This window comes from Thermobia domestica, chromosome 13 (genome assembly GCF_964235325.1).
Source record: "Thermobia domestica chromosome 13, izTheDome1.hap1.1, whole genome shotgun sequence".
Taxonomy (NCBI): domain Eukaryota; kingdom Metazoa; phylum Arthropoda; class Insecta; order Zygentoma; family Lepismatidae; genus Thermobia; species Thermobia domestica.
The window spans coordinates 213,582,370-213,608,173 of record NC_137466.1 but is presented as its reverse complement, the minus strand read 5'-3'; the positions used below and the strand labels follow the sequence as shown (position 1 = coordinate 213,608,173).

The 25,804-nt window shown below is 35.0% G+C and overlaps 1 protein-coding gene across 2 annotated transcripts in view; it reads right to left on the bottom strand.

Moving 5' to 3' along the window:
* Positions 1-25,804, bottom strand: part of LOC145669006 (growth factor receptor-bound protein 10-like) — a 460,419-nt gene that overhangs the window by 272,985 nt on the left and 161,630 nt on the right. For both annotated transcript variants that reach the window (XM_081737330.1, XM_081737331.1), the window contains exon 2: positions 10,652-10,815. In XM_081737330.1, the coding sequence (XP_081593456.1) occupies positions 10,652-10,815 (164 nt within the window). The remainder of the gene's footprint in view (positions 1-10,651; positions 10,816-25,804) is intronic.

Below are 25,804 nucleotides of genomic sequence, written 5' to 3'. Positions count from 1 at the left end.
AAAGTTTGATTATGATGGAAGTTAGAATATGATAGGAGTCAGATTATAATACAAGTCAGATTATAATTGTAGTTATTATGATATATAGTTTTTGAAGAGATAAATAGATTATGAGATTGATCTGTAACAAGATTAGTGTACTTGTGGAGTATCATTTAGATAGATAGATGTACTATAGAACGGCACAGATTAAGAGTAAAAATACGGAAGTGTGTATCTTTGTAGATTTTAGTAAACTAACACAAACTTACATTTATAAATGAATCTATGCTGGTAATTGAAGGAGTCAGTGTTATATACCCTCTCACACTTCAAGTATGTGAGGATTGAACCTCGTCAATAAATAAATATATATATATATATATATATATATATATATATATATATATATATATATATATATATATATATATATTGCGATTTAACAAAAAAATCAGTTAACCTTAAAAAACACTTTTAACCAAAAAATCGTTAAGTTAAAAATACTTTTAATCCAAACATCTGTTAATCTTAGAACATTTTAAGCCAAAAATCTCTTAACCTTAAAACAATTTTAACCAAAAAACTGTTAACCGTAAAAACACTTTTAACCAAAAAATCTGCTAACCTTAGAACACTTTTAACCAAAAAGATCTGCTAACCTTAGAACACTTTTAACAAAAAAAAATCTGTTAATCTTGAAAACACTTTTAACCGACAGATCCCCTTTTTTATAGCTTCGGTGCTGAATGGCGACGGTAAAATCCAATCAATCAACATTGTAAATAGCCTTGAATATTATCCTTTGTAAGTTGACCTTGATTCAATCAACTTCCCAATAATTCATTGTAATTTTTACCTTATAATTAAAACCCAACTACTACAATGTTATTTTAATGTTAAGAATGTTATATCAACAAACGCAACGATAATTTGTAACGCACCAATTTGTGGCTGAAACCACCAATTTGTATGAAACGTATTTTTGTCTATATTTTTAGCGTTACACTATAGCCCACAGTTCGAATATGTCTAAAATCTAGTCTACTATTTAACCAAAATCCACTTAAACATTGCATCATAATATTACCTTTTATTATAATGCGTAATGAAGTAAATATTTACTCCTTTTAAATAACATACATCATGTAGATTATTGCCCGTAAATACAAGTAAAGATGATAAAAATATAAGTAATGATATTAAAAATTACACAATATCGTTATAAATTCAGGCGTGCCCATAAAGGTAGGCTATGACGCAAACTGCGTCATTGAAAGATTGGGGGGGGGGTAAAAATCTATATAAATATGTTCGAGGGGGTGTAAAAATTAATCGAAAATATTTTTTTCATGGAAGAACACCTATTGATAGACAATTGGGGTGGGACGCGTCATGGTCATAAGGGGGGTGGACACCACTGATAAATTCATTGCTCGCTCACGCATTTGATGCGATTGGTCCCACGTCAGATTCCAGATGGGAATACTCGTCGAAAGGGCGTAACAGTTTCCTTGGGTTTTCCTCATTCACACCAGACAAATGCCGGGATGGTACCTAACATACAGGTCTCAGGGCGCTACCTTCCTTCCCTATTCCCGTCTCCCTGTCCAAAATCCTGGGCAGTGTAATCGCTCAGGGATGTCATCCCTCATATCTGTGATGTGTAATATGGCCATAGTTGCCAAAATCCCAGAAATCTACTTCCTAATCCTAATCTTGATAATTCATTGCTATTTTACAATGATTTTATGGCAATTCATCTACTAAACATTAGATGTAATTTTAACTGCGAAAATCTAACAGTATATAACAACTCCTAATTATGACTCTTTAGTTGCTAAAGGAGGAAGCACAATATCTTGACTAATTTATTCTTTGAATGGGCATCGTTAGCTTTAATAATGAAGTTATGTTAAAGGCGAATCAAGAATGTTTGACAGACGCCTTACTTTCGTTCTAGCCACACGAAATAATTATCTCCGATTCGCTTTTGTTCACAAAATGTTAAAAGTGCAATGACATCGTACACTATGCTAAGGAAAAAAAAGAAATTAGGTTATTGAAGAAGAGGAGTTAACGAAGCAAGTTCACTACAATAAGGAAGAAATAATAGTAAGAAAAAAAACGGTCTTCCCATCACGTTTAATCAGTCAGTGGTCCTCCTATTTTCTTTTCTTCTAATATCACTCAGCCGTCATGTCTCCCTTCTTCCCTGTCATATTATCTTGTCATCAATTTTTCATTCTTAGAGCACGGCTATTCGATGCGCTCGCAACATGATGTTATGGCTCATGCGTACGCTTGGCATACGCTGACCATTGTATTTAAATATGAATGGTTAATCCCAATGCGCTCCAAACGCGAAAGCAATAAAAAATAAAAACGCGCAGAATACATCGGCTCGAGCGTATTTTGTGCGTTTTGGAACAATAGACCGCCTGCTGTTTCGGAATCAGTAAGAGTTGTCTACAGGAAGGAAAATAAGGGGATTTTAGCAAGAAAGAACTGCTTTGCGCAGAGTATTACACTCTACTACTATAAAGTATGTGCGTGTATAACAAAAGAAAATTCACTAAAATACAAGGAAATTTCAAAAAATTAGCTAATCACAGAAAAATCTATGTAACACAATAGGGTTATTTCTCGTGATTCGCATGAATAAGAATAAAGGTGTGACAGTAAGGCCTGGAAACTCTGACTCCCTCATAGTACGATTTATAACTTTGGTGAAAGTAAAATTAAATACCAAGAAGCCACCTAGGTCGCGTTCGCGGCGGGGAGTAAAGCAGCGAAAACGCATCTTCGTCTAGTCATACACTTACAATATGTAGATCAATCATAAGCTTCAACGGAATTCTGAAGTCGTTTGTCTTTCTCTGTGTCTCTGGTACTCTTCATGCATGAATGCAGCAGAGACCGTGTCGCTTCCTGGTTCTCCTTAGTTACTCTCTTCGCATAAACAACTTTGTTTACTCTCCTATTGTCCACGGTTATGTTTGCTCTTTTTTTAAAAAAAAAAATTCTATCCCACGTTCACAGAAACAAGTTGACGAAATAGTTCATGTACACGCATGCTTTGACAAATGTCAAAGAGAGAAACTTTTCTTCCGTCAAAGGAAAACGAAATGTTATATCATAACAAGTGACTTCCGTTTCACATTTCTGAAACTTTGAGAGACCTACACTACAGAGACTCACAAATAAAACCGGAAATGAGCTATTTTCATTATTTTTTTGGCGGGCTTACCTTTGCACCTAGTAGATTAAAATTTTGCACAAGCCGCGATTAATATTTTTCAGATTTATTCAGATTTCTCCGCTAACACAGGGTGGTCCAGACGGGCGAAAAGGAAAAAATGGCGTATTTTTACCAAAAAATATCTTCTTTTTTGTTTTTTTTACGATTTTCCCGCCTCAGATACATGATGGAGACATGTGAATGGTACCGTTTGAAGGCTCTTCTATTTTGAAGAGAATAATGTTCGAACTATGATCGTAGGGTAAATAGGGATGTCTCAGGAAAACCTGAGATCTTGTTTTATACGGAAATCTGGGGTATTGTGGGGATATTTTTTTGCCTTGCACCCAGAAGACTGAAATTTTGTACACACATTCAGTGCACCTCGTAGAATTTTTCAGACTTTTACAGATCTCTGCGTTAAAATAGGAGGGTCTAAAGGGGCAAAAAACGTAAAAAGGGGGGATATTTTTAACCCAAAAATCCCTTTTTTCGTTATTTTCCCGCTTCAGATACACGATGGAGATAAGTGAATGGTACCGTTTCAGAGACTGTTCTATTCTTAAGAGAATGGTGTACGAACCATGACCCTAGAATAATTAGGGATGTCTCAGGAAATTTTTGTATTACATCCAGGTAGAGATGCAAAAAAGCTGGCTTTTTTGAATCGGTTTTTTTTTCACATAAAAAAAACGGCTTTTTGGGGAAAAAAACGAGAATTTTGGAAATTTTGGCTTTTTTCATTTTCATGATTTTTCTATCTAAATAGCTTTCTTATAGTATATTCTATACTTAGAATTCCAAGACCTAAATGCCATATTTCGCTCTAAAATTCACCATCAAGATGGATGGAGCACGTGTTTTACGAATTAAAGCTAACATGAAGAATGTAGTATTTGAGGGTAATTTTAGAGGCTATTTAACTTTATTTTAACTTTTGAGTTATCGATATTTTTTCTTCTCGATATCATTTCAGTTTGTCGTCTGTTTCATTTCTAAGAGCTTAGTACTCTAGCTTCTAACGCAGAAGTTAAACTTACGTTTTTCTATATATCCGTCAAAGCGTACGTTTTTCAATATATCCGTCTAACCGTACTTCCACATTTCTGTTATACTGTAGCTGTGCAACGATTAGCAATAATTTTCCGGATACAACCTTGAATAATAATTTATACAAATAATCAGTAGCGGATTTAGAAACGTACTTTGGGACGGGTTTCTCTGATTGTTTCATTTTCTAAAATCTCCTAATTTTATTTGGGAGGAGCTTGAAGTTTATGAGTACAGGTATAACTAATACTGTATTTCGTTTCGTTTATATATTTAGCGATAATCTTCCGGATACAACCTTGAAGATCATTTTATACTGAGAATCAGTGGCGGATTTAGAAAAGTATTTTGGGAGAGTTTTTTTTCTTACTAATGTTTAGTTTTTCTAAACATTCGTAATTTTTATTTGACGGCAGCTTAAAGTTAATGAGTAAAGGCATAACTAATAGATATTTCGTTTGTTTTAGACATTCCGTAATTTTGGGGAACAGGCTTCAGTCCGAAAGACCGCCCCCCCTAACCCTCGCAAAACCGTCCCTGCTGGTAATTAGTAATAATAACGATTTAAAAACAATAAGAAATGAAGTCAGCCAACTCACAGTACACGCACTATTTCTACTTCATAGATGGAATGAAGAAAAGTTTTGTCAGAATGGTCGAATGCTGAGTTGAATTCCGGACTTCTCGATAGAAGCGCAAAAGCTCCAGTCAATCATGTTTGTTGTGCAGTTGTATTTATCTTAACTTAAATATATTCCGTAGTCCTTTTGTGTGTGTGTGTGTGTTGGTGGGGTGGGCAGGGCCGGATTATCCAATAGGCCCGGTAAGCCCGGGCCTATGGGCGCAAGCTCCCAGGGGGCGCAAGGCCGAGAGAAAAAAATAAAAAAATATTTAGAAATAAAAATAAGTAGCCATAACTTAACATACTTTTTGAATTGATTTTTAAAAATCAGGCAAATAAAGCATTCTGATTTTGAAGTTCATTGGAACAAATAATTGTTGGTAAAGTTAAAGATAAAATTGCATCGTGGAGTGGTGTTTAAGCAATTAACATATAGACCTGATATAAATTTTTAATAAAGGTTTTTAGGAAAGTAACTTTAACCAGACTAGGGGGCGGAAAAAATTATTGGGCCTAGGGGCGCCAAAATGCTAAATCCGGCCCTGGGGGTGGGGAGAGTTCCATAATGATATGAAGGGTGTGAGCCAAGAACATGGTAACTAACAAATTTTCAATTGCTGAGTTACGCAGCATCAGATAGGCAGCAACGCATACCGCTTCGTTTAATCCCTCATGTATAGACTTATGTGAAAAATCAGCTTTCCGACTTTCAAAATGGATTGTGCAGCAGAAAATTTCTAATTTCTTAAAATAGTAAAATTATGGGTTACCATGTTCTTATCTCACACCCTTCATGTTCAATCCGTCTTGTTAAAAATACAGAAAACTTGAGGACTGAATAAACCGTGATTGTGCTTATATAAAACTGTAGAATTTCAAGAATATACAAAACTAAAAGCTCTAGGTGTGCAGCCTTTAAGTGTATCATATAAATCTAAGTATTTTTCTTATGGTTTATTTTAATTTTATTTTGTTCCAAAAAGAGGGTATGGAATATTTTGAAGTAAAAATACTACATAGAATTTTGCTACTTATTTGAGTATTTTTTAAAAAGAAGTATTTAGGGTTGGCTGGTTTACACCGGCTGTTTTTCTTCTTTTTTTAAAATAAACAACTGGTTTAAACCGAAAAAAATAAAAGGTACGAAAAATGCGAATCGTGTGAACTTCATGGTGACGTTTCCATACATCAAACCATCTGCATTAGTTTTATTTCCTTTTCACCTTTTAATCAAGGTGTCCCATGTTCAATTCTCGGTCGAGCTACAACCCTTCTTTCATGCGTAAACAAAGTAGCGGTTCGAATGTCACTTTAAGCGAAAGTCTTCTCTTTGATAACCTCGGTATTACGTAAGGATGTTAAGCCTGAACATACGAAACGAAACTAAATTGTATATTTCTGCATGCCTGAATGCCTGTTGTTTTATAAAGAAGCCAAGGTTGCTTAAATATACTGATATAAATTGACAAAATTTATCGATTGCCTACGTAGCTTCCAACATTAGCTTGGATTGTACTTTCAATGATATGTACGCACTAAATTTGTAATTTAATACCTCAGTTTTAGCGTACTGATTATGATACGTTGACCTTTAAATTTTACATGCAAAGCAATAACAGGATTTTTTCCGTTATTGTTTTACATTTAGAGTAATGACGGGATTTTCCCGATGGCTAGGGCGGGAGTTTCTCAATTTAAGAAATTTACTGACCGGACTTCTTTAAGCTTATGTGACCTCTTCCAGCATAACCCCGTTGTTGCATAATAACACCAAGGCGAAACAAACTTATTTCTGTCAATATGTAATATAAATACATAAAGCAAAATATCTAAACCCCATAAAAAACTGGTTTAAACCAAAAAAGCCTAGTTTAAACTCCCCCCAAAAAACGAGTTTTTGGCATTTTCAAAAACAACCATGGCTCTTGCCAACCCTGCTTACTTTTGTATGTAGGAGGTTAAAAAAAAATCTTATTATATACATTGGTTAATCCTTTGGAATTCATAATGTAAATATGTTGAGAAGTAAAACTGTTTGAAATATCTTTTCGAAATTCATGGTTTATTTTCGAGGTTTTATATTATTATCGGCATCAACCACTAATTAAATGACTTTTTGTGTTGTAGAGAAGCGAAACAAAATCTGGTTTATCAATTTAAAGCAGAATTTTCAAAAAAGCCCAAAATTTTCCAAGCAAAAAAGCGAAGCAGAAAAAAAACGAGTTATTTTCCAAAAAAGCCGGTTTTTTTCCGAGCCCTTGCATCTCTACATCCAGGTCTTTTGGAGTAATCTGGGGCATTGTGAGACTCACTGGTAAATATGTTTCTCCACCTTTATATTCAAAATAGAAGCTTGAAATTTTGTACGCACATTTTAGTACACTCCTTAATATTTTTCAGTTGATTTTGAGATCTGTAATTTAAGACAGGGGAGATCCACAGGGGTTCAAAATTTGAAAAGAATTCAGAAAAAATTCCGATTTCTCTTAACATTTCCCGCCTCAGGGACATAATAGGGAAATGCAAATGATACCTTTTGAAAGGCTGTTTTAATCTGAAGAGAATGAGGTACGAACCATAATCCTAGGATAAATAGGGATGATGCTGTAGCTACATGACTGAAAGTTTATAATTTACCTTTTTTTTTTTTAAAAAAAAAAAAAGCCAGAACTTAAAGGGTTAAATCCATATCAAAGGATTATTCTATTGTTATATACGTATCTTCTATTGTTTTTGCTCCATTGAGATCCAATATTAAAACCGGACGTAATACTTCCTACTATTTCCGGTTTTAGCAGAGAAACAAGGGCGCTGCACAGTGGAGCCAAACACTCGAATTTCTGACAAAAAATTATAATAATGATAATAAATCTCTCAAATTCATTAAAATAACGCAAAAAATACATAATTAATTGTTCATAGATGACAGGTTTTTCATAGTTGAAAGCAGAGATGGAAGTACACGTCTCGCATAACATACCTAAACGTAATAGTTCTTACAGTCGTCACACTATATTTAAGTGCGGCTGCAGGGACAGAGTTCGAGTGCACGTACTTCTTTAGTGGTTAATTCAAAAAGATCTTATAAAAGCGTGTTTTTATTTTTAATGATCATGTAATACCATTTGATATGTTTTACTCTTTAATATAAAACACAAGGTTAAAGGGGAAAAATACATTGTTGTGGGACGTACAGTCAGCGACAAAAGTTCTTTCCATCTCGTCAAATTTATTTTGGAAATAACGGTGGTATGGTTGGAACGTACAGATAATTACATTCTTTTTAATTTACTGAAAACTGTACTCAAATTGTCTTTTCATTCTGAAGTTATTTACGAAAGTAATTTCATTGAACGGGAAGAACTTCTGTGACTGACTGAGCCTTCACATCCAGGTCAAAATTGATGGCAATCGATTAAAGTGATTCTTGAGATTTATGTATCCCGGACGGAAAGGTACACATTTTTTGTGTGTGTGTCCGGGTATACACAGAGAGACACGATAAATAAAATATATATAAAAGAAGGTTTGCTAGTTTCTATCTAATCCAGAAATTGGTTTACCAATCAAAACAGGAAGAAACCAAGGGAATAGGATTTAATTAGATTGAAACAATAATAATACAGAACCATTAATAATAACGAACCATTTATTAAACGGAAAACCCTCTTAAACAAATATTTCACGGTATCATAAATTTTGGGGGAAAAAATGAAATGAAATCTTTGAGTTTTACGTCCCACGTTTATGCCGGTTAGGTTAAAGGAGACGGTGATGATGAGAAATGAATGAAATGGTGGAATGAAGCAAGTGGGAGGAAACGGGAGAACCCTGAGAAAACCCACGAGCGCGGTGTTTGTCCACCACAATGTTTACTTAGTGTAGTATCTCAGGCTAAATGTGTGTGTGCGGAGAATCGAGCAGCCAAGCAGCAATCTGCTTGACTAATGGAAAAAAAATAAATTTAAAAAAAAAAACTTCTGGAAAGCATATTTTGTGTTAATTTTAAGATTTGGTGTATTAATTATAGAGGAAAGACATATTGTAATTGAACAAGGTACGTGCAGCATTACTTTTCACAGTATGTCCGTTATAAGTATGCATTTTTAAAAGGAAAAGTCTACCTTCATTGAGCGGAAACCTGACTTTAACGGAAATTTTTGCAAGTCCCGCTCGATTCCGCTAAAGACAGGTTTTACTGTATTAAAAAAATCAAATGGTTCAACAACGGTAACAACAGATCTATCAGTTATGCTATCTGTTGTTATCATCAGTGACATTAGGTGACAATAATCAAACAGAACAGAAATTGTAATTCCTGACTACCTGTGTTTACTATCGACAGTAGCGCCATCATGCGGCTCAGTGGATTATCTTTATTACTTCTAAATTTCAGTTCGCTAGACGTTTGTATATATACACATCGACGCATAGAATATGAAGAATGTGTAGGCAATATTGAAATCTCGTCCAGTAATTTCTTTAAATGTCGCTTCAATTTTTAATTTCGTAATAGCATAAAAGGAAAAAAAATACAATTATCAATTACAAAAATCAGTTTTAAAACCGTTCATCTTACATATGATATTCTTTCTTTTAAAATTCTCTTGAAATAATAAATAACAAGATTTAACCAATTAAGTTGATATATTCCCTACAAAGAAGAAGCCACTGTGATCAATACAAAATATACTTGTAAGAAAAATGTTCCATTATTAAAATTGAGCCAATTAAATTTGTTCTTTTAAAAAAATATATCCAATGATAATATGTATACGTTTCATGTATATCAGAATAAGATATCTCGAACCGCTAGATAGCAGCAGTAGTATTTCGTTACCATGCACAGCATATAGAAAGTCTATTATTTAGAATTTATTTTAATGAATCTTATGCCTCTGATTCCTCTACGAGGGTGATTCAGAAAGTAATGCCACCAAGCAAACTACTTGACCAATAGTACTGCAAACATTCTGAACTGTTTATCATTAATGCACTGATGTTTAAGTGATAGAATGTCACTTGTTTTAATTGTATATCCCTTCTCGTTCCAGAGAAATGGAACAATCCATGGCATCCCGTAGTGACGTCCAGTTGATACAGCGGGTTGTCATTGAATTTCTGACTGTGGAAGGTTGTGAGCCCACGAACATTCATCGCCGGCAACGAGTCGTGGATACCCCATTACGATCCAGAAACGAAGCGTCAGACGATGGAGTACCACCACAGGTCCTCTCCTCCGCCAAAAAAAAAAAAAAAAAATTCACAGTTGTCCCATTTGCTGGCACAGTGTTGTTGACATTGTACCTCATCCTGTCTATAGTCTGGATCTTGCGTCCTGCGAGTTTTGGATCTTCCCCAAACTTCAGGATCACCTTAAGGGCAAACGTTATGGTTGTGACACGGAGGTAGAAGCAGTAGTTCGGCCATGGTGTAGCCAGAAGCCACCACAACTCTTTGTCAACGTGATGAAAAACCTTATTTCGCATTGGCTTAAGTGTGTTACCCGTAATGGGGATTATGTTGAAAAATGCCACCACCATTTGTAGCTGTATTGTAAACTTTCCACTCATACCTGTATCGGTGCCATCTGTCAAACACAAAAAAAGGTATCAGCTTGGAGCCATTACTTTCCGAATCACCCTACATGCTTTAGACTGTACTATTATTATTATTATTATTATTATTATTATTATTATTATTATTATTATTATTATTATTATTATTATTATTATTATTATTATTATTATTATTATTACCTCTTTTTCATTGGAGACGTCCTTCTCTTCCGAATCCTTGGCTGCCTCCCCACTTTTACAAAATGTTCCCAAATCAAAGAGAGATGGTACAGAGGGAAGCCTTTCGTAGCTGGCGCTGCTCTCGAAACACGAACAATTCATTCTCTCCAAAGACGCTGGAGCATCTGAAACAACAAAAGAAAAAAAACAGCACAATTAACAATTGTTGTACACGTCATACTTGGAACATTTCTTTTCTTTTTTTGAACAATATTAGTGGCTACAAAGTCTTAGAAGACGCAGGAATGTTCAAACAACTTGCAATGGTTAACATCTCTATTTTTTGTTCCGTGTCTAAGCAACATCTTAGGAATGGAATACTTTGGCAAGCAAACAATCCGGAAAAACGGATGAGGAGTGGCCAACAAATGCTTAGCACTCGTAAATAAACGGCTGAGGTCAGCGGTACATTCCTTGGGGACATTAGAGAGTGAAAGGCCAGCAAGTTTATTGAGGCAAATGCTGAATTACATTATGGGACATACTTATTCAATGCTTCCACATCCAGAAATGTAGGATCGAACTCTGAATCATACACACCAATACCATACCGGGTTCGGTGCGAGCGGTCCCAGGTTCTATTTCCGGTGGGGGCATTAGATCGAAAAAGTGTAAAAAGTTTTTTTTTTTAGGCCAGCCACCCTGAATGAGATTTTCCACATTCACACTATGCAAATGCCGGGGTGGTACCTAACTGATAGATCCCAGGCCGCTTCCTTCCGTCCCTTTCCTCGGATAGTGTGCTCGCCGAGGGACGTCATCCTCATGCGTGACGGGCTAACATGGCCATACATGCCGAAACTCCAAAAATATAAATCCTAAATCCCAAACCATACCTGGAACTACTCTACGGAGACGACTCTGGAATTTGCAGGCTTTAGAACGGGTCACCAGGTACAACAAGAGAAAAAGGAAAGAAAAAAGAAACCTACAGAAAATGTCCTGCATTTAATTATCAATGACTCAAGTAATAATAAACTCATCATCATCATTATCATCATTGCAGGTTTTCTGCCATTATTAACAGGTCACTTGACGCAACTAAGAAGCTTCTACTCTCGACAGTCTTTAGCTAATCTCTTCCTCTTCACGTACAAGTTTTCTGTTTTGATATCGTCCATTCATTATAAACTCCTTCGTCCCCTCCCTCTCTTTCCTTCCACCGTACCCTCTAGCACGTCCCTTATGATACAGTTCCTTTTTAGCCAATGTCCCAACCAGTTTCTCTTCCTACTCTTAATAATGTCTAAAATTGTTCTTTTCTCCTCCACCAATTCTAACATCGTTTAATTCGTTTTCCGCTCGACCTAATTCTCTCCATTCTTCTCCACACCCATATTTAGGAAGCTTCCATTCGTTTTTTCATTATTTTTGCGTATGTCTATGTTTCCTTTCCATACAGTAACACTCCATACGAAGCATATTATGGGTCTTTCTCTCAACTCTTTATTCGGGGTCGCATAAAACAAACTTTTCTTCCTCCTAAATGCTTCTTTCGCCATTCCTATTCTTGTTCTTATTTCACACAATCACTAGTAACACTACCCAGGTATCAAAAACTAGTCACTTGTTCTATTTTTCCCCCTCATACTTCTATATTTGACAGTGACCGATTTGTTCCAATCACCAAGGTTTCTCTGTCTTTGTAACTTTAATTTATACTACCTAGGTAAACTAAGGATAGTGATTAATTTTTAATGATTCCAGCTCTTCGTAACTAAATCTCCCCAGCCCTTTGCGTTTGCTCGGCAAACTCTTGTTTGTATTCCCGCCTGATCCCCCTCTACCGCAATATATTCGCAGTTTCCGGATTGTTGGGAAAGAACGTTTACTTGCGGGGATTTATAGAATGATTTTACTTTCCTATTTAATAGTACAAAACACAAGATTCTTTCCTTACCTTTTCAAATTTTGATAATAGGTATTTTATTTATTGCTATGAAATATACAGGATTAGCATAAATGATTCGTTCATTTTGAAAAGGCTGTATTTTCAAAGTACATCACATACACACATGAAAGATATATATGAAAAGAAACACAAACTCACCAAGTTTTTACTGTGTGTACGAGTCCGTTGTCTTTCTAATCAGACGAGGCGGTGTGCAATGTAGCAGTTCGAGGCCAGTACTTGTCGAAAATGGAGGAAAAGCAAGAAAAAAGTTTTTGTGTGCTTAAGACTCTTCATTCCGGCGAAATTAAAATACCGCTTATTTTACAGTAATTATGTGATATCTTCAAATAGATAAAAGGTAATCGAAATGTGGAACAAGAGCGCCCTAGACAACATTATTTTACATGAGAAACCGTTATAACGACTCACTTATCTGCTTTCGATTTCGAGCCATTTTGAAAATCGGCATTTATTTTCGCGTTTCTAAACGGCTGAAAACGGAAAGCTACTAGATGACTTGTGGTAACGGTACCTCATGCAGAATAATATTGTCTAGGGCGCTCTTGTTCCATATTTCAATTATCTTTTATCTATTTGAAGATATCACATAATTACTGTAAAATTAGCGGTATTTTAATTTCACCGGGATGAAGACTCTTAAATCTGCCAGATGTTTGTCTGTTATAGCTGTGTGTTTCAGAAGGGAGTATGGAAAAGAACCGCCATGTAAACAAAGCATTTTGCGGTGGTATCGGTAATTCAAGGACACTGGTTGCTTGCGTACAGGAAAAAGCATCTGGCCTCCCAGCTCTCCTGATTTAATGCCCTGAGACTTCTTCCTGTGGGGGTACGTTAAGGACCTTGTTTACGTACCCCCACTACCTTAGTCGAGTTGAAAGAATGCATGAGTGCTGCAGTGCAGACAATTGACAGGACTATGCTACAAAATGTATGGAATAAGCTTGAGTATTGTCTGGACGTGTGTCGTGTCACCAAAGGGGCACATATTGAACCTTTGTAGAGGGTGTATAAACTTGGTGAGTTTATGGTTCTTTTCATATATCTCGGCCGTGGTGGCTCAGTGGTAGAGCGTTCACCTCTGGTGCTCGGGGTCCCGGGTTTGATCCCAGCCTTCGCCAAGTGAACTTTGTGGTGAACAAACACCATGTGCGTCGGTTTCCCCGGGGTGCTCCCGTTTTCTCCCACTTTCTTCATTCCACTATTTCATTCATTACTCATCATTACCGTTTCTTTTAGCCTAACCGGCATAACTGTGCGGACAAAAAATTCAAAGATTTTTTTCTTTAAATGCTCCTTTCATGTGTATGTAATACTTTTGAAAATATAGCTTTTTAAAAATGAATGAATAATTTATGCTAGGCGTGTATATTTTAATATGTTATGCAGAAACTCTTTAAGAGGCCTTATTACTGCGAAATTAAAATACCGCTAATTTTACAGTAATTATGTGACATCTTCAAATAGATAAAAGATAATCGAAAAGTGGAACAAGACCTCCCTAGACAATATTATTTTGCGTGAGATACCGTTATCATGATTCATTTATCTGCTTTCGATTTCCAGCCATATAGAAAATCGACATTTATTTTCGCGTTTCTAAATAACTGCAAACGCAAAGCTACTAGGTGACTCGTGATAACGGTACCTCATGCAAAAGAACATCGTCTAGGGAGGTCTTGATCCACTTTTCGATTATCTTTTATCTATTTGAAGATATCATATAATCACTGTAAAAATAGCGGTATTTTAATTTCGCAGTGATAGGGACTCTTAATAAAGGTCTTCTTCGTTCCACATTCCTTTCTACTTTCTCTTCAAACAGAATATTAATCTTTTCGTATATACTATTGATGGGCAATCATTCAGTTTGTTCTGCTTTCTACAGTTGCTACAGCCTGCCTTCTATCAATTTGTCCTCAAAGTTTCGACATTCTTCTTGTGGTTTCCAACACTACTTCTGAAGAGGTTCCAATTACTGCCTTTCTCAGTATATACTCGTACGTCTTTGATCTTCACAGGCAAAACTCCAAATAAAGGTTGGCGATGGGTTTCTTTGTTTCCGTCGAAATGCTTCTGCTAGAAACCGATCATTGCTTCTCCTGGGCTATTCATATTATTACATTTCTTGCATTCCTTCTATTAGAGTAAACCCACTCCTAAATACAGGAACATTTTAACATCTTCTACTTTCTTTTACTCGAAACGCACATATTTTAACTTAGTCTTATTTTTCATACTAAAATTTTACTACCTAACAAAAATATGGCTCAATAAACCTCATGGTTCATCGCCGCAGAAACTAAATTTTCCATTGGATTGGATTATGTGTCAATTGAATTCAATGTGGATTCTTAACATCCATTTTCCTAAGATCGTGTTTTATTCTATCCTCTCACCCTCTTCTTCGTCTATACTTTCCACTAGGTTTCTGTACCTCGTACCCATTACCCACGTGAGTGACGTGTACATTCCTCTTAGACATTTCGTCTTAGACTTGATCATTCTTATGACATTCGGTGGATTCAAGCTACTGTAAAATTGAGCGCTGTTTAAACTAACTCTATGGGCTATGGGACCTAAACGTTCAATAGCATATTCACAAAAACTCTTCTTTTTGAATTGACTTCTGTCCTTAGCCAACTGTCTTCAGTTTCTAGTTTCTATTTCTATTTCTGTGGATCCACCTTAATACTGTTCTCCCACCCACGTCTAGGAAAGCGTTCCTATTCTTTCCTATTCTGGCTACATGACTTACGCATCTCAGCCTCCTAGACTTAATGACCCTAACAATGTTAGATAAGAGCAGTGTTCGAAGTGGGGAAAAAAGCAGAGGCATTTTATTACGATTTTGACTCGACATTCCGGCTACGTAAATGTTGAAATACAGTGAGGGTATGTTGCCTAAAAGATTGTATTTTCTATTTATATAATGACTAAAAACCATTGGAGAGCTTCTCTGTAGCTACAGGAGGCTATCTAAATGTTGAAATACAGTGAGGGTATGTTGCCTAAAAGATTGTATTTTCTATTTATATAATGACTGAAAATCATTGGAGAGCTTCTCTGTAGCTACAGGAGGCTATCTAAATGTTGAAATACAGTGAGGGTATGTTGCCTAAAAGATTGTATTTTCTATTTATATAATGACTGAAAATCATTGGAGAGCTTCTCTGTAGCTACAGGAGGCTATCTAAATGTTGAAATACAGTGAGGGTATGTTGCCTAAAAGATTGTATTTTCTATTTATATAATGACTGAAAATCATTGGAGAGCTTCTCTGTAGCTACAGGAGGCTATCTAAATGTTGAAATACAGTGAGGGTATGTTGCCTAAAAGATTGTATTTTCTATTTATATAATGACTGAAAATCATTGGAGAGCTTCTCTGTAGCTACAGGAGGCTATCTAAATGTTGAAATACAGTGAGGGTATGTTGCCTAAAAGATTGTATTTTCTATTTATATAATGACTGAAAATCATTGGAGAGCTTCTCTGTAGCTACAGGAGGCTATCTAAATGTTGAAATACAGTGAGGGTATGTTGCCTAAAAGATTGTATTTTCTATTTATATAATGACTGAAAATCATTGGAGAGCTTCTCTGTAGCTACAGGAGGCTATCTAAATGTTGAAATACAGTGAGGGTATGTTGCCTAAAAGATTGTATTTTCTATTTATATAATGACTGAAAATCATTGGAGAGCTTCTCTGTAGCTACAGGAGGCTATCTAAATGTTGAAATACAGTGAGGGTATGTTGCCTAAAAGATTGTATTTTCTATTTATATAATGACTGAAAATCATTGGAGAGCTTCTCTGTAGCTACAGGAGGCTATCTAAATGTTGAAATACAGTGAGGGTATGTTGCCTAAAAGATTGTATTTTCTATTTATATAATGACTGAAAATCATTGGAGAGCTTCTCTGTAGCTACAGGAGGCTATCTAAATGTTGAAATACAGTGAGGGTATGTTGCCTAAAAGATTGTATTTTCTATTTATATAATGACTGAAAATCATTGGAGAGCTTCTCTGTAGCTACAGGAGGCTATCTAAATGTTGAAATACAGTGAGGGTATGTTGCCTAAAAGATTGTATTTTCTATTTATATAATGACTGAAAATCATTGGAGAGCTTCTCTGTAGCTACAGGAGGCTATCTAAATGTTGAAATACAGTGAGGGTATGTTGCCTAAAAGATTGTATTTTCTATTTATATAATGACTGAAAATCATTGGAGAGCTTCTCTGTAGCTACAGGAGGCTATCTAAATGTTGAAATACAGTGAGGGTATGTTGCCTAAAAGATTGTATTTTCTATTTATATAATGACTGAAAATCATTGGAGAGCTTCTCTGTAGCTACAGGAGGCTATCTAAATGTTGAAATACAGTGAGGGTATGTTGCCTAAAAGATTGTATTTTCTATTTATATAATGACTGAAAATCATTGGAGAGCTTCTCTGTAGCTACAGGAGGCTATCTAAATGTTGAAATACAGTGAGGGTATGTTGCCTAAAAGATTGTATTTTCTATTTATATAATGACTGAAAATCATTGGAGAGCTTCTCTGTAGCTACAGGAGGCTATCTAAATGTTGAAATACAGTGAGGGTATGTTGCCTAAAAGATTGTATTTTCTATTTATATAATGACTGAAAATCATTGGAGAGCTTCTCTGTAGCTACAGGAGGCTATCTAAATGTTGAAATACAGTGAGGGTATGTTGCCTAAAAGATTGTATTTTCTATTTATATAATGACTGAAAATCATTGGAGAGCTTCTCTGTAGCTACAGGAGGCTATCTAAATGTTGAAATACAGTGAGGGTATGTTGCCTAAAAGATTGTATTTTCTATTTATATAATGACTGAAAATCATTGGAGAGCTTCTCTGTAGCTACAGGAGGCTATCTAAATGTTGAAATACAGTGAGGGTATGTTGCCTAAAAGATTGTATTTTCTATTTATATAATGACTGAAAATCATTGGAGAGCTTCTCTGTAGCTACAGGAGGCTATCTAAATGTTGAAATACAGTGAGGGTATGTTGCCTAAAAGATTGTATTTTCTATTTATATAATGACTGAAAATCATTGGAGAGCTTCTCTGTAGCTACAGGAGGCTATCTAAATGTTGAAATACAGTGAGGGTATGTTGCCTAAAAGATTGTATTTTCTATTTATATAATGACTGAAAATCATTGGAGAGCTTCTCTGTAGCTACAGGAGGCTATCTAAATGTTGAAATACAGTGAGGGTATGTTGCCTAAAAGATTGTATTTTCTATTTATATAATGACTGAAAATCATTGGAGAGCTTCTCTGTAGCTACAGGAGGCTATCTAAATGTTGAAATACAGTGAGGGTATGTTGCCTAAAAGATTGTATTTTCTATTTATATAATGACTGAAAATCATTGGAGAGCTTCTCTGTAGCTACAGGAGGCTATCTAAATGTTGAAATACAGTGAGGGTATGTTGCCTAAAAGATTGTATTTTCTATTTATATAATGACTGAAAATCATTGGAGAGCTTCTCTGTAGCTACAGGAGGCTATCTAAATGTTGAAATACAGTGAGGGTATGTTGCCTAAAAGATTGTATTTTCTATTTATATAATGACTGAAAATCATTGGAGAGCTTCTCTGTAGCTACAGGAGGCTATCTAAATGTTGAAATACAGTGAGGGTATGTTGCCTAAAAGATTGTATTTTCTATTTATATAATGACTGAAAATCATTGGAGAGCTTCTCTGTAGCTACAGGAGGCTATCTAAATGTTGAAATACAGTGAGGGTATGTTGCCTAAAAGATTGTATTTTCTATTTATATAATGACTGAAAATCATTGGAGAGCTTCTCTGTAGCTACAGGAGGCTATCTAAATGTTGAAATACAGTGAGGGTATGTTGCCTAAAAGATTGTATTTTCTATTTATATAATGACTGAAAATCATTGGAGAGCTTCTCTGTAGCTACAGGAGGCTATCTAAATGTTGAAATACAGTGAGGGTATGTTGCCTAAAAGATTGTATTTTCTATTTATATAATGACTGAAAATCATTGGAGAGCTTCTCTGTAGCTACAGGAGGCTATCTAAATGTTGAAATACAGTGAGGGTATGGTTGCCTAAAAGATTGTATTTTCTATTTATATAATGACTGAAAATCATTGGAGAGCTTCTCTGTAGCTACAGGAGGCTATCTAAATGTTGAAATACAGTGAGGGTATGTTGCCTAAAAGATTGTATTTTCTATTTATATAATGACTGAAAATCATTGGAGAGCTTCTCTGTAGCTACAGGAGGCTATCTAAATGTTGAAATACAGTGAGGGTATGTTGCCTAAAAGATTGTATTTTCTATTTATATAATGACTGAAAATCATTGGAGAGCTTCTCTGTAGCTACAGGAGGCTATCTAAATGTTGAAATACAGTGAGGGTATGTTGCCTAAAAGATTGTATTTTCTATTTATATAATGACTGAAAATCATTGGAGAGCTTCTCTGTAGCTACAGGAGGCTATCTAAATGTTGAAATACAGTGAGGGTATGTTGCCTAAAAGATTGTATTTTCTATTTATATAATGACTGAAAATCATTGGAGAGCTTCTCTGTAGCTACAGGAGGCTATCTAAATGTTGAAATACAGTGAGGGTATGTTGCCTAAAAGATTGTATTTTCTATTTATATAATGACTGAAAATCATTGGAGAGCTTCTCTGTAGCTACAGGAGGCTATCTAAATGTTGAAATACAGTGAGGGTATGTTGCCTAAAAGATTGTATTTTCTATTTATATAATGACTGAAAATCATTGGAGAGCTTCTCTGTAGCTACAGGAGGCTATCTAAATGTTGAAATACAGTGAGGGTATGTTGCCTAAAAGATTGTATTTTCTATTTATATAATGACTGAAAATCATTGGAGAGCTTCTCTGTAGCTACAGGAGGCTATCTAAATGTTGAAATACAGTGAGGGTATGTTGCCTAAAAGATTGTATTTTCTATTTATATAATGACTGAAATCATTGGAGAGCTTCTCTGTAGCTACAGGAGGCTATCTAAATGTTGAAATACAGTGAGGGTATGTTGCCTAAAAGATTGTATTTTCTATTTATATAATGACTGAAAATCATTGGAGAGCTTCTCTGTAGCTACAGGAGGCTATCTAAATGTTGAAATACAGTGAGGGTATGTTGCCTAAAAGATTGTATTTTCTATTTATATAATGACTGAAAATCATTGGAGAGCTTCTCTGTAGCTACAGGAGGCTATCTAAATGTTGAAATACAGTGAGGGTATGTTGCCTAAAAGATTGTATTTTCTATTTATATAATGACTGAAAATCATTGGAGAGCTTCTCTGTAGCTACAGGAGGCTATCTAAATGTTGAAATACAGTGAGGGTATGTTGCCTAAAAGATTGTATTTTCTATTTATATAATGACTGAAAATCATTGGAGAGCTTCTCTGTAGCTACAGGAGGCTATCTAAATGTTGAAATACAGTGAGGGTATGTTGCCTAAAAGATTGTATTTTCTATTTATATAATGACTGAAAATCATTGGAGAGCTTCTCTGTAGCTACAGGAGGCTATCTAAATGTTGAAATACAGTGAGGGTATGTTGCCTAAAAGATTGTATTTTCTATTTATATAATGACTGAAAATCATTGGAGAGCTTCTCTGTAGCTACAGGAGGCTATCTAAATGTTGAAATACAGTGAGGGTATGTTGCCTAAAAGATTGTATTTTCTATTTATATAATGACTGAAAATCATTGGAGAGCTTCTCTGTAGCTACAGGAGGCTATCTAAATGTTGAAATACAGTGAGGGTATGTTGCCTAAAAGATTGTATTTTCTATTTATATAATGACTGAAAATCATTGGAGAGCTTCTCTGTAGCTACAGGAGGCTATCTAAATGTTGAAATACAGTGAGGGTATGTTGCCTAAAAGATTGTATTTTCTATTTATATAATGACTGAAAATCATTGGAGAGCTTCTCTGTAGCTACAGGAGGCTATCTAAATGTTGAAATACAGTGAGGGTATGTTGCCTAAAAGATTGTATTTTCTATTTATATAATGACTGAAAATCATTGGAGAGCTTCTCTGTAGCTACAGGAGGCTATCTAAATGTTGAAATACAGTGAGGGTATGTTGCCTAAAAGATTGTATTTTCTATTTATATAATGACTGAAAATCATTGGAGAGCTTCTCTGTAGCTACAGGAGGCTATCTAAATGTTGAAATACAGTGAGGGTATGTTGCCTAAAAGATTGTATTTTCTATTTATATAATGACTGAAAATCATTGGAGAGCTTCTCTGTAGCTACAGGAGGCTATCTAAATGTTGAAATACAGTGAGGGTATGTTGCCTAAAAGATTGTATTTTCTATTTATATAATGACTGAAAATCATTGGAGAGCTTCTCTGTAGCTACAGGAGGCTATCTAAATGTTGAAATACAGTGAGGGTATGTTGCCTAAAAGATTGTATTTTCTATTTATATAATGACTGAAAATCATTGGAGAGCTTCTCTGTAGCTACAGGAGGCTATCTAAATGTTGAAATACAGTGAGGGTATGTTGCCTAAAAGATTGTATTTTCTATTTATATAATGACTGAAAATCATTGGAGAGCTTCTCTGTAGCTACAGGAGGCTATCTAAATGTTGAAATACAGTGAGGGTATGTTGCCTAAAAGATTGTATTTTCTATTTATATAATGACTGAAAATCATTGGAGAGCTTCTCTGTAGCTACAGGAGGCTATCTAAATGTTGAAATACAGTGAGGGTATGTTGCCTAAAAGATTGTATTTTCTATTTATATAATGACTGAAAATCATTGGAGAGCTTCTCTGTAGCTACAGGAGGCTATCTAAATGTTGAAATACAGTGAGGGTATGTTGCCTAAAAGATTGTATTTTCTATTTATATAATGACTGAAAATCATTGGAGAGCTTCTCTGTAGCTACAGGAGGCTATCTAAATGTTGAAATACAGTGAGGGTATGTTGCCTAAAAGATTGTATTTTCTATTTATATAATGACTGAAAATCATTGGAGAGCTTCTCTGTAGCTACAGGAGGCTATCTAAATGTTGAAATACAGTGAGGGTATGTTGCCTAAAAGATTGTATTTTCTATTTATATAATGACTGAAAATCATTGGAGAGCTTCTCTGTAGCTACAGGAGGCTATCTAAATGTTGAAATACAGTGAGGGTATGTTGCCTAAAAGATTGTATTTTCTATTTATATAATGACTGAAAATCATTGGAGAGCTTCTCTGTAGCTACAGGAGGCTATCTAAATGTTGAAATACAGTGAGGGTATGTTGCCTAAAAGATTGTATTTTCTATTTATATAATGACTGAAAATCATTGGAGAGCTTCTCTGTAGCTACAGGAGGCTATCTAAATGTTGAAATACAGTGAGGGTATGTTGCCTAAAAGATTGTATTTTCTATTTATATAATGACTGAAAATCATTGGAGAGCTTCTCTGTAGCTACAGGAGGCTATCTAAATGTTGAAATACAGTGAGGGTATGTTGCCTAAAAGATTGTATTTTCTATTTATATAATGACTGAAAATCATTGGAGAGCTTCTCTGTAGCTACAGGAGGCTATCTAAATGTTGAAATACAGTGAGGGTATGTTGCCTAAAAGATTGTATTTTCTATTTATATAATGACTGAAAATCATTGGAGAGCTTCTCTGTAGCTACAGGAGGCTATCTAAATGTTGAAATACAGTGAGGGTATGTTGCCTAAAAGATTGTATTTTCTATTTATATAATGACTGAAAATCATTGGAGAGCTTCTCTGTAGCTACAGGAGGCTATCTAAATGTTGAAATACAGTGAGGGTATGTTGCCTAAAAGATTGTATTTTCTATTTATATAATGACTGAAAATCATTGGAGAGCTTCTCTGTAGCTACAGGAGGCTATCTAAATGTTGAAATACAGTGAGGGTATGTTGCCTAAAAGATTGTATTTTCTATTTATATAATGACTGAAAATCATTGGAGAGCTTCTCTGTAGCTACAGGAGGCTATCTAAATGTTGAAATACAGTGAGGGTATGTTGCCTAAAAGATTGTATTTTCTATTTATATAATGACTGAAAATCATTGGAGAGCTTCTCTGTAGCTACAGGAGGCTATCTAAATGTTGAAATACAGTGAGGGTATGTTGCCTAAAAGATTGTATTTTCTATTTATATAATGACTGAAAATCATTGGAGAGCTTCTCTGTAGCTACAGGAGGCTATCTAAATGTTGAAATACAGTGAGGGTATGTTGCCTAAAAGATTGTATTTTCTATTTATATAATGACTGAAAATCATTGGAGAGCTTCTCTGTAGCTACAGGAGGCTATCTAAATGTTGAAATACAGTGAGGGTATGTTGCCTAAAAGATTGTATTTTCTATTTATATAATGACTGAAAATCATTGGAGAGCTTCTCTGTAGCTACAGGAGGCTATCTAAATGTTGAAATACAGTGAGGGTATGTTGCCTAAAAGATTGTATTTTCTATTTATATAATGACTGAAAATCATTGGAGAGCTTCTCTGTAGCTACAGGAGGCTATCTAAATGTTGAAATACAGTGAGGGTATGTTGCCTAAAAGATTGTATTTTCTATTTATATAATGACTGAAAATCATTGGAGAGCTTCTCTGTAGCTACAGGAGGCTATCTAAATGTTGAAATACAGTGAGGGTATGTTGCCTAAAAGATTGTATTTTCTATTTATATAATGACTGAAAATCATTGGAGAGCTTCTCTGTAGCTACAGGAGGCTATCTAAATGTTGAAATACAGTGAGGGTATGTTGCCTAAAAGATTGTATTTTCTATTTATATAATGACTGAAAATCATTGGAGAGCTTCTCTGTAGCTACAGGAGGCTATCTAAATGTTGAAATACAGTGAGGGTATGTTGCCTAAAAGATTGTATTTTCTATTTATATAATGACTGAAAATCATTGGAGAGCTTCTCTGTAGCTACAGGAGGCTATCTAAATGTTGAAATACAGTGAGGGTATGTTGCCTAAAAGATTGTATTTTCTATTTATATAATGACTGAAAATCATTGGAGAGCTTCTCTGTAGCTACAGGAGGCTATCTAAATGTTGAAATACAGTGAGGGTATGTTGCCTAAAAGATTGTATTTTCTATTTATATAATGACTGAAAATCATTGGAGAGCTTCTCTGTAGCTACAGGAGGCTATCTAAATGTTGAAATACAGTGAGGGTATGTTGCCTAAAAGATTGTATTTTCTATTTATATAATGACTGAAAATCATTGGAGAGCTTCTCTGTAGCTACAGGAGGCTATCTAAATGTTGAAATACAGTGAGGGTATGTTGCCTAAAAGATTGTATTTTCTATTTATATAATGACTGAAAATCATTGGAGAGCTTCTCTGTAGCTACAGGAGGCTATCTAAATGTTGAAATACAGTGAGGGTATGTTGCCTAAAAGATTGTATTTTCTATTTATATAATGACTGAAAATCATTGGAGAGCTTCTCTGTAGCTACAGGAGGCTATCTAAATGTTGAAATACAGTGAGGGTATGTTGCCTAAAAGATTGTATTTTCTATTTATATAATGACTGAAAATCATTGGAGAGCTTCTCTGTAGCTACAGGAGGCTATCTAAATGTTGAAATACAGTGAGGGTATGTTGCCTAAAAGATTGTATTTTCTATTTATATAATGACTGAAAATCATTGGAGAGCTTCTCTGTAGCTACAGGAGGCTATCTAAATGTTGAAATACAGTGAGGGTATGTTGCCTAAAAGATTGTATTTTCTATTTATATAATGACTGAAAATCATTGGAGAGCTTCTCTGTAGCTACAGGAGGCTATCTAAATGTTGAAATACAGTGAGGGTATGGTGCCTAAAAGATTGTATTTTCTATTTATATAATGACTGAAAATCATTGGAGAGCTTCTCTGTAGCTACAGGAGGCTATCTAAATGTTGAAATACAGTGAGGGTATGGTGCCTAAAAGATTGCATTTTCTATTTATATAATGACTGAAAATCATTGGAGAGCTTCTCTGTAGCTACAGGAGGCTATCTAAATGTTGAAATACAGTGAGGGTATGGTGCCTAAAAGATTGTATTTTCTATTTATATAATGACTGAAAATCATTGGAGAGCTTCTCTGTAGCTACAGGAGGCTATCTAAATGTTGAAATACAGTGAGGGTATGTTGCCTAAAAGATTGTATTTTCTATTTATATAATGACTGAAAATCATTGGAGAGCTTCTCTGTAGCTACAGGAGGCTATCTAAATGTTGAAATACAGTGAGGGTATGTTGCCTAAAAGATTGTATTTTCTATTTATATAATGACTGAAAATCATTGGAGAGCTTCTCTGTAGCTACAGGAGGCTATCTAAATGTTGAAATACAGTGAGGGTATGTTGCCTAAAAGATTGTATTTTCTATTTATATAATGACTGAAAATCATTGGAGAGCTTCTCTGTAGCTACAGGAGGCTATCTAAATGTTGAAATACAGTGAGGGTATGTTGCCTAAAAGATTGTATTTTCTATTTATATAATGACTGAAAATCATTGGAGAGCTTCTCTGTAGCTACAGGAGGCTATCTAAATGTTGAAATACAGTGAGGGTATGTTGCCTAAAAGATTGTATTTTCTATTTATATAATGACTGAAAATCATTGGAGAGCTTCTCTGTAGCTACAGGAGGCTATCTAAATGTTGAAATACAGTGAGGGTATGTTGCCTAAAAGATTGTATTTTCTATTTATATAATGACTGAAAATCATTGGAGAGCTTCTCTGTAGCTACAGGAGGCTATCTAAATGTTGAAATACAGTGAGGGTATGTTGCCTAAAAGATTGTATTTTCTATTTATATAATGACTGAAAATCATTGGAGAGCTTCTCTGTAGCTACAGGAGGCTATCTAAATGTTGAAATACAGTGAGGGTATGTTGCCTAAAAGATTGTATTTTCTATTTATATAATGACTGAAAATCATTGGAGAGCTTCTCTGTAGCTACAGGAGGCTATCTAAATGTTGAAATACAGTGAGGGTATGTTGCCTAAAAGATTGTATTTTCTATTTATATAATGACTGAAAATCATTGGAGAGCTTTTCTGTAGTCAGAGGGAGGACATGGAGAGACCTTCATCACGTACCACCAACTCTGAAAAAAAAATTAAAAAAACATGTCC